This window comes from Electrophorus electricus, chromosome 9 (assembly GCF_013358815.1).
Source record: "Electrophorus electricus isolate fEleEle1 chromosome 9, fEleEle1.pri, whole genome shotgun sequence".
NCBI lineage: Eukaryota > Metazoa > Chordata > Actinopteri > Gymnotiformes > Gymnotidae > Electrophorus > Electrophorus electricus.
In genome coordinates, this window is record NC_049543.1 from 17544595 (window position 1) to 17563895 (window position 19301).

A 19301-nucleotide genomic window follows, 5' to 3' on the forward strand; every position below is an offset into this window, starting at 1 on the left:
TGAAGGGAGAGCATGGATTCCTTCTTTGGATTGGTTTGAAGTTAGCAAGAATTAAAATCAATTACAGCAGCTTTAAGTCACATGGTCTTTGATCACTAAATTAGTAGTCAGTACACCTTCAAGAGTAAAAAGAATGGCTAACCTCAAAACAACCATCCTGAAAGTTACAAGCTAAGTTTTTTAGTCTTCTCATTCTCACCAAACTACAATGTCTGGATAAAATATGTTCTAAACGCTTGACATGACAGAAACATAGATCCTACATATATTAATATATGTAACTTGCACTTTTAGAATAAAGATGTAATAACCAAATATTTTAAATACTCATGGATAATTAAAAATGCATCCAAAAAGACTCTTTTAATTAGGATGAACTATACTTTTAATACATATAACAAACATCCTATCAACACCGAAACAGACTGAAGGGAAAGCTGAAGGCTCAGGATGGTTGTGGGAGGTTGTGACATCCGTCCCATATTTCGAAAAATCTTAGCTGCAGAAATGCACTTCTGTCTCCCCCTAATGGTCAAATGAGGGATTACAGCTGTTTGATTCCACGAGTTCTTTTTACCTCATGGAGAAACTTGACCTTTGCATCTTAAAATGGAATGTCAGACACAAAGTTGCTGAATAATATTTTCCCCCACCAACGTTTTCTGCAGAGTATTGTAGATGACAGGATAAAAAAAAACAAAGAAAAAAAGCATACTTTGTTTTAGGTATATGACCCATTTCCCCAAACATGCATTAAGCCTGATCCTGGACAAAATCACAGTGCCAGAAAAATGACCATTGAAATTATCACAATTATTTGGTGTGATCAGGGAAACCAGTCCATAACCTTGATCTTGGCATTTTCCTGAACCACTGACTTTATGAATAGAGTTGATGCTTAGAACAAACAATATTGCATACCTTTTCTTAAAAAGTTTATTCTTAATATTTGTTGATAAAAATAAAACACATTACAAAAAACATTTATACATTCAAAATATACAAATCAAAGTACAGTTACAGAGTAACAATGTTGTTCAACATAGCAGCATTGCGAGGTCAATTTTAAAAGGTTAGCACTGAAGGCTTAAATATGTATAAAATTTAATTTAGACTAAAATCAGAACATAATAATGTAGAGGATTTAAAACCGTCATATTAGGCCAGACACTGATTAAGCATTAAAAAACACACCTTTTTTTTCCCTGTGCAGCCTCTTACAATTATAACCAGTACAGGAAGGGTGGTTTTCTGGCACCATAGTAAGCTACTAAGATATTTCATCTGGTGTGAGTGAGTGAGTGAGAGAGAGAGAGCGCGAGAGAGAGAGTGAGTGAGAGAGAGAGAGAGAGAGAGTGCGAGAGAGAGAGTGAGTGAGAGAGAGAGAGAGAGAGTGAGAGTGAGAGTGCAAATCTGACACTGAATACTACTGCTTTAAAGATCAAAGAGTACATGATAGATGCTGTTAGTTTTTAAGAAGCCAGGTGTTTTCCCAAATGCTGCTGAGGGTACTTAAATAAGCATAAAATAAAACCAGAAATATCTGATACTCTTAATATAACTTGATTTTCAAGTTCTGGTCCACAAGTATTTAACTGGCATTAGGCAACATGGTGTTCCACTGTTGAGTGCTCAATTAGTGAGTGTGTTATTTATACATGTTAGTACATACTGTACTCATTAATTTTTCTTTGGCATAACTTCATTAATATTCACTGGTATTAATACACTGATAAAATCAGCCTCATATGTATTCCACAAATGCAACTTATTTGCATTTCTAAATGAAGATACAAGAAAAAATAAGTTAAATCCTTTTGCATTTTAAATTAAACCATGCAAGTACCCCAATACATAACATTTTCATTAGTTATCACCTTCATTAATAAACTACTTTAAATATATATTTGGTAAACATATTTTATCAACATACAGAAAAGTTACATTTACAGATATGATACATACGCAGTTGTGCTGGCAGGTGCATGAACCCTTAGTGGTGATTATGAATACTCAAAGATGTTTGTACTTGGGCAGAAAGAGGGAGACAGACAATTAGACAGACAAGTATGGGGAAAGAGAGAAAATGAGACTGAAGGAAGACAATACTATGAAAAATAGGTAATGTGGAAAAGGATGAGAGGACATTGTGTAACATTTGTGCAGGGAGACAATGACCCGTTGTTTCACAGCAGCAGCTGACTATTGGTTCAGTGCAAAGTAACAAGCATCAGGCCAGGTTTGGGCTCAGAGTATCTAAGAGAGAGGGGGAAAGGGTTGGAAGAGAAGTAATTTAAATCAGACTTATTTCAGTCAGACTAAAACAAAAGCATTGGGGTACGTGTGTACCTGTAGTGCTTGCTCTTGAGGTAGTCGAGAACGGCAGGTCTGATGCGGGCCACACCCCCCTGGCTGCGATTGCCTCTTCCTGTGATGACTGACAGCTGTGGGCGGCATAAACCCTGCTGCCAATCTAACAGGATACAGGAAGTCTGTTATACATCTCGCTAAAACAATCAAAACATAGTCAAACTCCACTGCGTCTTGAGTAATATACACTTGGCTGCAAACACTGTAAATACAATATCACACATATACTTCCCAATTTTAAGAGTGTGTGTGTTTCACTTACCTGAGGTCTTGTCAGCAAGGACCAGCTGCAAGTGCTGCAGCGCTTCATCCACATGCAGTCCGTGGAGATCCAGAACATTCTGTGGCAGAAGAGTAGCGTTCACACGCTCAAATATTTGCACGGCGGCACGATGATTTGCTTCCTTCATCTTCTGCCCATGTAAGCGACCCTGCAAACACACACACATACAAAACGTCTCATACATGAAGCTATCCAGTAATGTGTGTGCATTAGACCTGCTAAGCTGGCCATGTTCTGTACAGTAATGTTTGTCAGTATGTGGGTGTGTGTATTAAGCTTGTTGAGGATAGAAGCTGGCCACATGCAGTATAGTAATGTGTGTCTCTGTGTGTTAGACCTGCTGAGTGTAGAAGCTGCCTACATACTGTAATGTGTGTACAGAATAGTGTGTCTCAGTATACATGTGTATAGTATACTAATGTGTGTGTTAGTATAGCAACTTTCACACAACATGTAAATGTAGCTCATATTAAATCTTTTCATCCATATGCGACACAGATTTGTCACTTGGATGTCAGTGTGATTTTCATTTTCAGTTCGGATTTGTGCCACCTGGGCCATACGTGGTACTGAAATCCAATATAACTCCGATACATGGCTATATGAACAGCCAGATCGGAATTCATGTGAGTTTTACAGCAATCCAACTGAACATTCATCATACTTTTGTGCTGCCAAGAACAAAGATAGATGTCAACAGTGAGAGAGGATTTCAGTGGCCAGGCAACATTTGAAGGCGTGCTCTATTTTTATCACAGTTGTCCACGGACAGCTATTCATAACTATAGGAATGACATGCAAAAAAATCAGACCTGGTCAGAAAATCAGATTTTGGCCATTTCTACTTGCTGCGTGAATGTAGCATATGAATACATGTAGTATGTACATACTATAATAATGTGTATATCAGTGTGTGTTTATAATATAGTAACGTCACTATGTGTGCACAATATAGTAATTTGTGTAGTAAAGTGTGTGTGTGTGTGTGTGTGTGTGTGTGTGTGTGTGTGTGTGTGTGTGTGTGTGTGTTAGACCTGCTGAGCACAAAAGCTGGCCATGTGCAATATACTGATGTGTGTATAGTAATATGTATGTCAGTAAGTGTGAACAGTATAGTAACGTGTCAGTATGGGTATTCAGTACAGTAATGTGTGTGTGTGTGTGTGTCAGACCTGCTGAGCATAGAAGCTGGCCATGACCTGTATAGTAATGTGTGTGTATCAGTATATGTATGTAGTACAGTAGTGTGAATGTGTGTGTATGTCAGACCTGCTGAGCGTAGAAGCTGGCCACATCCTTGCACCCCTGTCTGTAGGCTTCAGCAGCCTTGCTGAAACACTCCTGTTGGCGCTGCCTCTGGAGCATGGCTTCTGTGCGGAAATCCTCGTACTCCGGATCCTCCGTGTCCTGGAACAGTGCCACTTCTGGCTCCCCTTCCTTCTGTTTCCACTTCTGGGAAACCATGTAGAATGCAGAATATGGAAGGAATAGGGTTCATTTTGACAGGAGTAATACCCAGAAAACACTCGGTTCTCCAATCCAAGGCCTGAAGCATCACACCATTTAGTGTATTTTTTGCCCAGATCGAGTCATCAGATAACTTCCAAGTCCTTTATTAAATACACTGAGATAATTATAGCTAAAAATGTATATTAGAATAAGACAAGGACCAAATGGTATATGCTATTTTTCCCACATGTTGAACTGAAGAACTTTGCAGCAGTGAAAATGGACCAGGGGTGTGTGTGTCATTTCTCTTGTCTTTACCTTCTCTTTATAAGGTACTCTATGTGCCTCATGATCAGGGCTGATTTTGGGAGCTACTATGTTTCTGACCGGGCCATCATCCAACAGCGCATGCAAAAACTGCTCCGTTTGTTCCAGCGAGTAACTATATAAACAGTCCAATGTCACAAATACAGTCAAACATAACACATAACATCCTGATTTTTTAAAAGCTACCTTTTAGAAACATTTTAATATGTTACAAGGCAAAGTTATATTCCTGTTATGTGACATTATCTGAAAATTACTGATATTACATGGCATTATTATACATGCATTAATATTTTCACTGCAAAACAGCTACTAAACAACCAGATAAGGGATTTTTTTTCACAGAAAAAACATTTCTCTTCATCTTTTACTTGTTATTTGTGAAGATATCTCTGAGGAAGTGCCGATCAATGGTGGGGAAGAGAGTAAAAAGTTGGTTCTCCTTTAATTTTGTTGCTCCATCTTTCTTGTCCAAATCATGCTGATATAACCTGGACTACACAAGCACACAAACACACACTATTACAGTTCCGAACAGCTTATAAGTTTTATAACCTTATACATTTTTATATGTTGGAGAAAAAGTATATGCATTTTAATTGATTGTTGCTACCTTCTGCAAGCTGTCCTGCATCACTTGCTCCTCAATCATGATGTCCCTGAGAGATACTCGTGGGTGGGACACATTCCAGTGGTCCATAAATGGAAAGCCTTCTTGGACACCTGACAAATATCCCTCTGCACCAATCAGGAAATGAGCAGCCGAGTCCCTCTGGCCAACTGTAGTTGGTTGTGGTTCACCCCAGGAGACAGAACCTGGGTGTCCACAGATACATATATAATGAGGGAAACTGAGGAAGAGAATGTTCTTTACCATTTTTCCTAAATGAAAATGTATATGCAGACAGATCCAGAAATGAAGGCTTGTGTGAATGTATAAACTTACTCTCTTGCAATAGATGATATGAAAGAGCTGCTTGTCTATGTTTGTTCTTAAAATAACAAAAACAAACAAAAAAAAAACAAAACACGTGATACAATCATGTTTCTTTACTGAATACATTTAAAAGGCAAAGACTATAATAGCTTGCTGTTCTCCTCTTTCGCTCATGAAACATTTACATATCTGACCAAATACTCTACTATAAAGTGCATGTTTGAATGTTGATGCTTTTTCCATGACCATATCTTTTTATAATCTCTTAACTTTTTGATTTGCCAAGCACATGTAAATCAGCATGGTCTAAAGTAAACTAACAGGCAGATGTATAATTAACCTGGATGGTTTCCTTCCATTTCTGGTGCAGCAGTTTGGCAAAGTTAAGGTCCATTAGCACTGAGCAATCTTCTGGTGAAAACTCACCTGTAGGCACAGATTGAAGCATTCAAAAATATGCCTTCGTTTTAACTGAAGGCATTTTTCACTTTGATAATTTCTCTTTATCGTCTTCCCTCTCTCCTGTCCATTCAGATTTTCACATGGACAGTATTCATTACTGGGATAAACAGTGCTGTCTATAAATAATTGATAATGTCTTTTTTGGCTTTATTCTTTAAGCACATTAGGTTTGAAATGAAACTGACTACAAAGATACAATTATTATGTGTGTGTACACCCATCTCAGGGGAACCACGAAGACGACCTTTTTATACACGGTTCTCCCATTTTAGGGAACCAAAAGTCACTGGACATTTAGATCCTCAACTCATGACATTCCAGACTCGGTAACAAATCCAATAACTAAAGTTATTTCTATGTCCAAATGCTTACAGATTGCACTGTGTTCACTTTTACTATGTGTTCAAATATATGTCACGTGTTTTTTAAATATAGTTTGCTGCAGTTTTGCAGAACTGCAGTACATAAGATGCCAAATATACTGCAATTTAAAAGGCTGGTGACCTCTTTGCCCTACCAAATTTGACTTCCATCTAGACACACTAGTTTTGTACACCAATGATTTAAAGTATGGACAACTTACAAAAATGTAAGTTATGGGACAATTACCTGGAGAGATCCCCACAGATCCAAAAAGCTCAGTGAGCTGCAGAGCAAGTTCTGTGGGTAGCTTTAACTCCAATATTTTAATGTCCATAGATCCACTTCTCCAACTGCTCTCTTTTTCTTTTTTTTTTCTGTCTTCCTCCTGCCTTTGTTCCATCTCTTCAAGCTTGGCCAGAAGTGACCCCATTACGGCATGTGTTTCTTCTTTCATCTCTTTTTCTTCCTCTTTTTTCTCTTCTCCTTCCACCTCTTCACCACACTCCAGATACTGATTAAAAATCTGTCTTTGTAACACTGATGTCACTTCATCTGGTGGAGCCGTTTTTGCCTCTGCAGAATCAGACAACAACGTATCCTGTTGTTTTCTGGATTCCACCACAGACTGATATGGATGTGTTACAGAAGCTTTGGACATGCACTTAAGTGCCTCAACAGTACCCTCTTGCATTGGTCCTTTAAGTTGATGCTCTAAACATTTGTCAATGTCTTCTGATGCTCGGCCTAGATCATTCTGCTTGCTGTCCTCATATTCTCCAGCACCAGGGCCAACACTTGAACGGTAGTCTGTTCTTATGGCTAGCTCTGCAATCTGTCCGCCTGACCACTCACTGCTAATTGCTGAGGCTGCCAAGGACTCACGCAACTGCCCTGTTACCTGACAATCCTTAGTGAACTCAGCCAAGTAAACTTCCTTGTCAACCAGAGGGTCCAAACCATCTTCCTCATCATCTTTATAAAACTGCTCACCTGAATCCAGTAGCAAGTTAGTGGTCCACTCCATGTCCTGGTAACATTTTTCGTACAGATCCTCCAATGTCTCCATGGGGACATGTTTAAAATAGTGGCTCAGTATCTCCAGACTGTGCTGTTTGAAGGGTAATTCTCTCAGGTCACTTTCCTCCACCTGTGACCCTTTCTCATGACACATACGGTATGGGACCTCCTGTTGGCCAGGGTTGATCCCTTTAAAAGTTTCCGGCACAAAACGAAAAGGGTTTCCCTCTAAAACCACTACGCCCCTGGTAGAGCCTTCTGGCTCAGAATACTTCTGGTGGTTGATTCTCCATAGCAGAGAAAAGTCCTGAGCGTCTGTCTGTGATGAACATGTCTGCGCTGTTGAATGTGACTCCAGTGGAGGCATCGTGATGGATAACTTTGGCAAAGTGACTGGAGTGTCTGCAGATATGCAGACAGAGGTTGGGCTTTGGTTAGTGAACGTAAGCGCCAGTCGGCAGGACTTCCCAGGCCTGCGACCGGGTCCTCTCCATCTCTCCTGGCTGGCCTCAGCATTATGATCCATTAAACCTCCCGAGCTTAGTGTTGTGTCAGCAGTAAGGCATGGCTTATATGTCTCCTCTGAAACCCTGTTGCCCACCCCTTTCCCAGCATTTGCTTGTGACTCTACAACCATATTGGCTTTTTGTGCGTCTTTGTTTGAATACCCACCCTGGCCTGTTTCAAGCTCTTTGGTTGGGCTTTGAGAATGAGTGGAGTCTTTTTCACAATCAGTGGATTTTCCAGATTTCCAGTCAAGAACACAATCAGGGAGTACACAGTGGGCCTCTATCCCTGGGTACTTCTTTTTCTCACTGAAGGTTGGAGAGTCCCGAGTTGTTTCTTGGCTGAGGTGGTTGTCATCTCCTTGAAGAAGATCTTGATTCTTCTGACACTCTGTTTTATTAGTTCTGTTACAATCAGAATGCCCCAACAACCCATCATGATGTTTACTGATATCATCTGCAAAGTTAGATTTTTCCTTGGATTGAATTTGGGTTTTCAATGTCTGAGACACTGACTTCCAATCACGTTGTGCGCGCTGTTTCAGGCTTGCACACGGCCAGTCTCCAACAAAATTTAGTAGTTCCGGTTTCATTCCAACTGTTTCAACACTACCAACAATGCAGTCTTCCTTAGCATCATTACCTGGTTTGACTTGCTTTTCAGAGCAGTCGTTAAGTTCAAAGTTCAGAGGCTGCTGACTGATGACAACTTTATCTGCAAATCTGTTACGGTCTCTCTCTCTCCTAACTCGCTGGCCAATGGATGTTGAGAAGACCACAGGCTGGTCAAGGACCCTCTCTTCCAACATGCCAGGGTCTTCATTTATGTCTTTATTTAGTTCCCAAATCTGAGATTGTGAAACACACGCATCTATCTCCCAGTCCAGGTTCGCTCCATCTAACAGCTCAGGCTGTGGCATTCCAACTTGTTCAGTAGAATTCATCTGGCAGGATTCTATGAATTCTTTGGACCTGTGTAACTCAGTCTCTGCACATATATTTGCTGAGCTGGGACTACATTTCCCAGCAACTGAAGAAACATCAGGTAGGGAGGATGAGAGGTGGCCACCAGGTTTAACAAATCCAGGGTCACCCACTAGGTCAGGACAGCATAGGCCAACCATTAAATTTTTCCTGTGAAAAAAAAAAAGAAAAAGAAAAGAATTAATCATTAAATAGAGAAGACTGATATATAGCGAAATACACATGGGTACACATGCAATGCAGATTGGATCCTAGGTACATGGAAAATTCTCTAGCCCACTGGGTCTGAAATTAAGCAAAGACTATGAGGTGTAGAATGTAAGCTTTCTATTTCGAAAGTATTTACATTGATAAGGGTGATAATTTACATTGATAAATTACATTGATTTACATTGATAAGGGTGCATTTACATTTTCAGCATCTGGGAGACACTCTTATCCAGAGGAACATATTGTACTTATATCAGTATGACAGTACTACTCCTTGTAGATCAAACCTTGGTGTTGCTAGAATTGTGTTTTAACAGATATTGGATTCCAATAATTTTGGAAATACAGCCTTTTTTAATACATAGTCTACAATTTTAGGAGATCATAATTCATTGTATAAATTAACTTTATTGTAAATAAACCTGTCATGTTTAGCACTCAAAGACTGCCTAATAGCTGTGATCCATTTACAGCATCAGTCCTTATACAACCATCATAGCTAAAATTAATTTATGACCTTCTGTTATCCCTCTTGTGCATTAACTAATGATGTAATGGCACTGTTCAGTATTAACTAGTTTAGTTAATATAATGTAAATGCCGTGGAATTAATGCTGTCTTTGCAGTTTCATCCCATAGTCATTATTTAATTTCACATCCAATATGCTAGAATTTTGCAATACATTTTGTAATACTGTTTTATTATTATGGACTGCATCATATATATGTGTTTTACTAGGTTGTGCAAGTCTCATGTACTGTAAATGAAGATGCACTCACTGTGCTGGGTCTGTTTGAGACACATCCACATCAACACCAAAGATAGCTGTTACTTTGGGCTGTGAAGACATGATATTCTTGACAGACACATATCGGTCTTGGTGCTCTAGCATTCTTCTAATCTTCTCTTTTGTTACTCCATGTTTAGTACGCCTTCAAAAGAAAGGAAATTGCCATAAATAGATTGGAAGTCCTAAACATCCATCATTATGGCATTTTTAAGTTGCAATTTATAGGGCACTTACTAGTGGTTATTCTTAATTCATAGTATATTTTTGGTCTTTTTACAACTTGTTCAATAGTTTGAAAATAGCCAAAAGTGACATTTTGATCACAGATACAGAGCTATCTTTGCTAAAGTTTTAAATCAAAATAATTAACCAACAGTGCAACCATGTCCAGAAATAATTAATTTCATTGTCATTTCAAAATTCTAAATATCACTACATTATATATACAGTTTATAGTACAGAGTACATATAACAAAAAGGCCTAGTCCTGTTTTGCATACAAAGCAACAAAAATTATAAAAGCATGGTATATCATTTACTTAATGTAAATGGAAGTATATGTAGATTACAGACAACTGCATAGGAAGATATGCATTGGGTTATTTTGATATTAATGTTGTGTTCAAGAAATAGGGCACATACTATTCTGCACCCCCTACTAGTTACATAAGCCCTATTCAGCCAAGATTAGTTTTACATGGGGAAATTGGGTAATGTAATTTTACAACGGAATGTGTAATATTTATGGCCAATTCACACAGGATAAATTAATTTAAGCATTGCCATCAAAAAAAAACCCAAACAAAACCACTGGTAATACGTACCGTTTGATGGCCACAAACACAAAACATTATTGCTTCATTAAATTACACATTATATATCTTTGGCTAATATGAACCAGGAGGCTTAGTTTTGGTCTAAATTCCTCACTGACTTAGCTATAAACCTAGACACATCATCTATGTAAAATATTTAGATTTAATAAAACAGTACCAATAACTTCTGTCTTAACATGAGCAGGATACATAGCCTACATGTAGTAGAATTCATCTAACCCTACGAGAAGTGTTGCTCCTCTGAGAACGTCTTTGGAAAATAAAAGATTCCTTGAGCTATTCCATATGAAGAACAAAAACTAATTTTCCACAGGATATTACAGAATATTTACTGACATGGCAATTCAGACAGGATTAAAATAACCTGGGGTTATTTTTTAAAATATGACAATATTAAGCAATTTAATTCCTTCTTACTTAGTTCTTCACATAGTTCTTCATTTAACTGCCATGCTTATAACTTCTACCACTGACTATTCCTTTCGGCTTGGCTTTCAGTGGCTGATGGTCTTTCAGCCATGATATCAACGTCACGTTTCACACCAAAGAATCAGCATCCACCCTACACTACAGGACATTTGGCAAGAGGAGGATCCCCCCTTTGAGTCTTGGTTCCGCTCAAGGGTTCTTCTTCATGTTCTATGGAGTTTTTCCCTTGCCACTGTCACCCTTGGCTTGCTCTCTGGGGGCTTGGACTTGGACATTTGCAAAGCTGCTTTGTGACATCTGTTGTAAAAAGCACTGTATAAATTAATTTTTAAAAAGTTGTGTTATTAAGTCATAAATACTGATCAAGTTTAATATTTATGATTCACAATTTGGGCAGGCCTAACTGGATCAAAGACAAGATTATAGACAGGATTATAGATTATATTTGTGTGTTTGCATTTGCCATACTTCTCCAATTCTTTGGGTTTGGTTTTCCACCAGGTGTCTGGCTCACGGAACAACACTCTATACGTGTGCTTCAGTGCCTGAGAAAAACACAGGTGGCGAACAGTCAAGTGTATTAGATTTGTTTTTGAGTGTGTGATTGAGAATTAAGTAACAAAATGTCTCGCTGAAGGGACATAATATACTACTAAGTACTATATTGATACTGTAAGTGGGGTGAACAATAATAAATTGACAGGTGACAGTTTGGGTTAAACTACAGTTATAGCGCTAGTATAGGTCTGTCCTTCATATGTGTTTCATGCTATGGCTCTGTGGACCAATATTTCTAAAGAGTTGGTTTATAGATCCAAATCCTCTTACACACTTCGTGTGTGTGTGTGTGTGTGTGTGTGTGTGTGTGTGTGTGTGTGTAGACAATTAGCAAGTATATATGTTTACTGTTGAGGCCAAAACTTTACATTCATCTAGTCTAAAGATATTTTAACTCCCCACACATTTTGTTGCCATATATTTCATGTGGTAAGTCAACTAAGATATGTACATTATTTCCATAACAGGTAGTGTCAAAATAAGAGTCAGATTTACTGCATGATTTACTGCATGAGATTTTCAATGGGTCTAAAATAGCATTCCACAAGTTTCTCACAATAATTTGCTTATTCCACCTGGCAGAACTGGCCTCAGTCAGGGCGTAACCAGGTCACTGGCTTCCTTGTTCAGACATGTTTTCAATTACATCCGCAAACTTTATGGGATTCGGGTAAGGGCTTTTTTGATGGCCAATTGAATACTTCAGCAGAATCAAAAGTATTTTATGGTTTAAATACAACATAATGAAAGCAGAATATGCTTGCTTTTTATTCCGGTCTTGGGGTAGGTTTGCCTTCTGTATGGGATAGTTTTTCAGACCATGTTGATTAAGGACTCTCTTAAAGGTAAAAAACATATCATAAAGGTAAAGGGATACTCCGGTACCTGATGGTACGTCCAGTTCCTTTGTGTTGTTGTATTGGGGATTAGTTTAACCTTTCAGACTAAAGTTAATTCAATGTTGGACATTAATGTGTGCCTCCTTTCTGAATAATGCAATGTCTGTGTGGTCCCAAAATATTTATATTTGCATACAATTATTGGTATCAAAGGCAAAAAAGCACTGGCTCCATAAATAAGCCTTTAAAGACAAGCACAAATGCACTCCCAATTAACTCCAAAAAAAGGCAATTTGCCAATTAGAAGCTTCTAAGTTGAAGCCAAATTGAAACTTCATTACATCAGTTCCACTTAGGAAATCTGGTATATTTAAACCTCTAACCCATCAGAAATCTGATATAGTAAATTAAAGCTAAAATGGCCAATGAATATTTGAAAAATAACTCAAAGTAAATAAATACCCAATTGACTTGTTGGGGGTAAAAAAAATTTTTTTTTTAAAGGGGGGGGGGGGGGGTAACAAAAGGTTTAGGTATGTCTGCAATTACAGTATTATTAATATTAATATTCAAAGAGTTTGTTTATAACTCCAAATCCTGTTACATATTTCTCTTTCATGTGTGTGTGCATGTAGAAAATTAGCAAATATAAACTCAAATTTAAACTCAATCCCACATGCTTGACATTACTAGCCTAGGTGTAAGTAAACGTTCTACCTCAACTATATATACACACACCACAATAATAATGAATACAACTAAATTACTATTAAATGCTTGGTTTCATACATAAATTCTATTTTAATGCCTTTATATCCTAAAATTTAGTGGTGATATACAGTGATATTGCTGCATGTCCATGAGGCAAAAGCACATCCAGGGACAATTTTGCTTCAAATGATGGAATGTCTTGTGACAGAATGGGCTCACCAAGTGTCTAATTAAATCCTAGAGCTTTTGCCTATCACAACTGTTGTTTCACTGATGGCTGTAACAGCAAAACACATTTATAGTGTGATATAAGCCACTCATAATGCCTTACAATGCACAAAATAAGTGATGACTACTCACATTTAGTGTAGAGCAAAAGGTATTGCAAGCAATGAGATGTGTAAACCATGCAGTTTAAAAGGATCCTTATATAGAACTTAATAGCAACATAGGGCTTACCATGGCAACATAGGGCTTCATCTCCCAGCACTGCAAGTTGGTGTTGTCTATTATTATAGGTGTAAGACCAGTCTCAAAAGCTTCTCTTGCTGGAAAAAAAAAAAAAATTTAAATCCATGTTATTATTTAAGAAAATATTTCATTATTAGTCATCTTGTAACTAGGTCTATACATTTTGATCATACAGATCACTGAGCACTTTGCGGAGACAAGGCATTCAAGTAGTCAGCACCTTATGATAACACTATCTTTGCTATGCATACCAAGAGAGTTGGCTCTGAATTAATTACTTTCTTGCTAAGACGTGTTGCTGTTTAACCCACAATGAACAACACCACACCAGAGTTATTAGCTAGGTTTTCTTAACACAACATTTTTGAATTTGTGCCAAGTACAGAGATTCACACCCAAAGAACTGTGTATAGTATACCAGATCTCAAAAAAGTACAGCAGTTTTCCAGGTCCAAGCAAATGCCCAGTGCCGAAACAACACCTACAATGTTTATGTATGCACATAAACACTGTGTTAAACTAATGCTTGCAGTGATTATTTAATATGGAGTTTAGTGTGTCAATGTAACAAACAAAGTTTCACTATAAAATTGAATTTCAAAATCAAGTCAGTTTAAAGTATTTGTAATGTACCACTGCAATGGCTGAAAGTAATGGTGTCCTGTGTTTTTTTTGGTCTGGATTAATAACATGTACATTTAAGTATGTAGCACCAGCTTTAATTTTCCAGCTCTTTCGAAAAAATAATGGGGAGCTTATTAAAAGTCAAAGTAAAATGTATTTCTATAGCACTTTTTACAACAGCCATCGTCACAAAACGAACCAGTGTCAAATGAGTATTTCAGGGTGTCCTCAGTGTTAAATTAGTATTTCAGAGTGTCTTTTTAAAGCCTGTAATGCTTACCTCTTTGATGGTTCCATGCATGAGCCTCTCCTAGCAATTCTGGATTGAAATGGTACACCCCATTTTGGATGAAGTACTCATCTGTACTTAATACAACCCCGCTCGGGTTTTGTTCCAACATTGCACTACAGAGCACGAGAAAGACTTAGCATTACATGTTTATACATGCATATTATAGCTGCATGGTATTTTTATTGTTATTGCAATACGAGTTTTCACTGTAAACACATTGTAAAGGACCATGCTAAAAGTTGCTGAAGAACAGCTCCATTCAAACTGCATTACCTGCATACTGGAAGAGAGAACTTTTTACTCTGCGTACTTTGTACACATGACAATTAGCCTTGAGCCATAGCGAAGCAGAGAGGTCTAGCTTTGGGCTGATCTCATCAAATATTGTGATCATTTAAATCAGTAACATCATTACGCAAATTATTGTCTTGTTGCTTTCTGCAACATACCATTGCAGCATCACATTTTTTAATGGCTTCTTTCTTAACTATTCCCTTTTGCACCTCATGATTATTTATGCAACAATGCTAACTGCTTTGTTCCTTTTGCATTTATGGGGTATGCAGAAGGAACAAAGAAATTTTAGTATGTGACTTACATTCTGGTAAAGAGGAAAAAAATGCTTGTACAGAAGAAGTGCGTCAACACATCAGTTTTGCAATATTTTTGTTTCAAATCAAATGAATGTGGAAAATTTTTGTAGATATTAACAGTGTTGCATAAAATAAAAATAAAATTCTAACAAAGGTAGTCTACCCAATTCCTACTGAATTTAAACTGCTGTTGTGAGCAACAAAACTGAACAGCTGAAAGCTTATGATTAATTATAGCAGTATGTTTGTGTCAGAACCAGTCTGTTTGATAAAAAATTTGAATTGCTCAATAGCTCCCTGGTTAAGATAATCAACTTGTAATCCAAAGGTTACCAGTTCAACTCGATCACCACCGAGTTGCTCAGGTACATAAGAGTGGCAAGGCCCTTAACCCTCAATTGTTCAAGTTGTATTCAGTTGCAACTAAGTCGCTTTGGATGAAAGCATCAGCTAAATGCTGTAAACGTAAATCAGACAACTACTGGAGAATCAAACATAAATCTGGGTCTTTTATGGTAAAACTTGCACTGATACCAGAAAAGTATCCAATTTTTAATTTTATTAAACTAAATCTTCTTGCTTGTTCAAAGAACACAGCCTTACATTGTACAGAACATTTGTACTAAAATTATTTCGATAATTATTTGCTAAATTATTTGATTTATGAGATGTTATCTATTGCTAAATAAGCCTGCAAAGTAGTTCCATAATAAACTCATTCCATAATAAAATCAACATATTCCTTTCCAGGTCCTGAATGTGCTGCTGAGCAGGTATGCACTGGACTTCTCTATTTGAATCATAATTTTATTGCATTTCACATCAACATGGAGATATCCAAAATATTATTGCACATTTTTTTGTCCATATCGTGCAGCCCTCACACACTCACACAGAGATTAATTTGTGTGAATTCAAAATACATCCTAAGTGATAAAAGAATAACAAACAAGCCAATTTGAGCCAATTTATAAACAGAACTGAGGTTTAGAGAAATTTTGGGTCTGCAATGTTCCACTTTCTCCAATATACTAATTTGGTACATACAAAAATGACTGTAGCACAATATAACATAAACCCAATTCTGACTGATATTTACCTGGCAAGTGTGGTTTTGCCTGATCCTGGAGCACCTCTGAGCAGCACCAATACCTGACCTTCCAATCTGAGTCGACTCTGAGATGGGAGGGTCCATGACTTGGGAATAGTGGCTGATGGCTTCAGAGGAGCTTGACTGAAAGGCCTGGGGGCCAACCACTGTGCAGCAGAGAAAGTGCTCCAACGATTAGAAGCTTGCATAATAGGAGTGATGAAAGTCGGTCCTTCTGCACAAGGCTGGAACTCTGGAGCCTGAATGTTCCAAAACATGGCTGGGGTGTGCAGGCCCTCAGAATATGGGACAGTTGATGTTATATCCTTCAGGTTCATAAACTGATCAGGTCTACGGTAGGCCTTAAAGGCAGAAGGCCTTGGACCATCTGAGCTGGAATCCTCTGTCAAGTGACTATAGTCGACAGACACATCGTTCTCATTAGGCACAGACACACCCCCAAAACTAAGTTCTTTTTTTGGTGAAGTGCCTCCATTTAGATTTCCCATGTCTAAATGCTCAAATACTGATATGGTTGGATGACCTGGGGGAATGTTCTGAGCTGGTAGAGAGGAGGGACAGACTGACTGAGAAGGAAGATGCAAGGAAGAGAGAGGAACAGAGGATGGTGATGGGTGGTCACTAGGCTGACTTTGTAGTGATTTTAAACTCTCCAGTTCCAGATCAATAAGAGAGTCAAACTCTTCTGTAAGACATGCTACTTCTGATGCTGAGGAACTCTCTGATGCCACTGTGGCAGGTTCTGTCTTAGGGGTGCGTGGATCAAGGAGAGCAGCAGCCATCTCAAAGCCTGAGAGTGGGGGAGGAGGCATGGGCTTGCCTTCAGCAGCATCAGACAGCTCCAGAAGAGCATCCATTGCATTCTCCACTAGGAGAGAAACATTATTCCAGTGAGGAGGGGCACATGAGAGAGAATGTGCAAGCAAATTTACCAAACATCTTAGAACTATCATCACAACAAAATGTGCAACATGGGTCACTTTTAAAACTCCAAGCAATGCATTGTCCTCATATGCATGATATAACCAAACTAACAAGCAAAGTAAAATGAATTGATATTTGAAAAATATTTTGGCAATACTATCATCGTATATGGTCATGCCAATAAAAGCTTACTGAACTGAACTTAAAAATACATTTCTTTTAGTAAAAATGTTAATTATTCATTCTTTTTTTATAGCTACATACATGATTTTTCATGAACTGCAATTTTCTATCTTGGCAAACACTTCACCAAATAGACCAAACAGGCTTTGCCTCCCCAGGGGCTTGGTCTGCAGAGCTGCAGCTGGACACCTCTCTGCTAGCTAGCTAACATAGCCTTGAGCTACAACTGGCTGATTAAACTGTAGACTCATAATTATCAGGTTGTCTATTGCTACTGAATTAGTAATTCCTTTTTTGCTAATACTGTTTTAAAATAACCATTTTAAAGCTAACCTGAAGTTAGCTAACTAGCTGGAATAGCTAGCTAGTAAGTTGTTAGACAGAGACTCTAGAAAGGGGTACCAGTGGGTTTTAAAGTTTTGTAAATAACACTGCCTTTTAGCCTTTTCAAAGTTTAAATGCAACGATACAACTGAGAAATAACAAACTAATGTATTTTTAAACAATTATTTTTAGGATTAATAATAAAAAAGGATTTTATTAGGATTAGGATTAAACCTAAAAAAGATAAACAACATGGCCAAGAAAAATCTCTTAGCCATATGATTTCATGTTGGACGTGCTAATAAAAGAAATTGTGAACTCCCAACAAGTAGCTAGGTTATATTAATGTAGTATCTACCTTTATAAAACTAGCCCTGAAACAAAGTAACATTTTAATCCTGTCAAGCATGAGTGATAGCAGGCCAAATAATACAGCAGCACAAAGGAAGTTAGCTAGTACATGTAAAACATTTAAAACAAAGTGCATTTAAAACATTTAATAAACAGAGGCAGAGGCAATTATTAAACATTTATTAAACAAAGAATTACTGTTATTAAACAAAAATAAGGTGATAATCATCTAGCGTTATAGAAAATGTTCAGGGCAGGCATAGCTAACATGTTTTGAAACTAAGAATGCAAAGATATTTAAAGAAAAAAGGTTTTGGAAGTCATTACAATAATAATCTCTGTCTATAGGACCCTAAAGCTGTCAAGATGTAACTAGAAAAGAAGTCAGAAATGCACTTTATTGCTCGTTTACGGCTATTATTTATTTAGGTAACTAGCTAGCTAACTCGAAAAACGTCAACAAAGTAGAAATATGGCTGCTATGCTAACGCTAGCTAGCTAGGAGTAACTTAGCCTAGAGGAAATGTCCTGACATTTTGAAGGCAAACCAGTTTAGCCGTTTATCTATTCCTTACGCACCATAGATGAACAACCTTACCTTTAAAATCGGCTTCAGAAAGTACAATATCGATAACCACAGGATCCAAGTGCGAAAACATCTCTTGCATGCGTTTCACGATTTCGTCTTTGCCTTGAAAGCTCGACTGGTTGGATGTGGGCAGCATGGATCCCGCGTTACCTTGGTCCCTTGGGGCTACCCGTGTTAAACTGGCTCCGTCAGCCGTCTGAACGCGAACATCAGAAACACTCCGGTATTCGCCCGTCTGTGCAGACACTCGGTTTGGACTAAGTCCATTTTTCTTTCTCTTTGGCATGCTGCTGACGTCGGTTCGTCCCTGAGGTGCCCACGGTACTTCCACGGCTGGCAGGTTTTCAGTAAAACATGCCTAAGATATGAAACATTTGAGTAAGCCATCCAAACCCTCATCGACCTTTTTACAGGAGGCCTATATCTAACAGCACAACTAGTGGGTGAGTAAAGAATAACCACAGATAAGCAAGGTAGAATTTATTTAATGTCTTTATTATTTACTTAATTTCTATTTGTTTTAAGGGCAATTATTAATTCATCGTTTTTAGTTTGGAGCGTCAGATGAAGCCTTGTTCTAGGTATAGGGCTGTTATGAGATATAAAACAGCAGTTTAAACCATTATCAAAGCGCACTTGTTCAAGGTATTATATTATCAGTTTTGTTTTGTTCCACTTATTTATTTTTATTTTTTACTTGGTTCGTGGTTTTAAATAATCTAAATTGAGTGGTTCTTCCGATAGGAAATGTTTATACTCTCTCCCGC

At 37.9% G+C, this 19301-nt stretch overlaps 1 protein-coding gene across 1 annotated transcript; it reads right to left on the reverse strand.

Annotated features, from left to right (window-relative positions):
• Window positions 1–967: 967 nt before the first annotated feature.
• On the reverse strand, window positions 968–18956 carry n4bp2 (NEDD4 binding protein 2). The gene is made up of 16 exons (XM_027014217.2): window positions 18544–18956; window positions 16152–17031; window positions 14448–14572; window positions 13532–13620; window positions 11433–11509; window positions 9689–9841; window positions 6438–8848; window positions 5707–5792; window positions 5376–5421; window positions 5043–5245; window positions 4801–4925; window positions 4421–4544; window positions 3923–4105; window positions 2633–2801; window positions 2350–2473; window positions 968–2256 (listed from the first exon to the last, which is right to left on the reverse strand). The coding sequence occupies exons 1-16, from the start codon at window positions 18818–18820 to the stop codon at window positions 2211–2213; spliced, it is 5118 nt and encodes a 1705-aa protein (XP_026870018.2). The 5' UTR covers window positions 18821–18956; the 3' UTR covers window positions 968–2210.
• Between the last annotated feature and the right edge of the window lie 345 nt (window positions 18957–19301).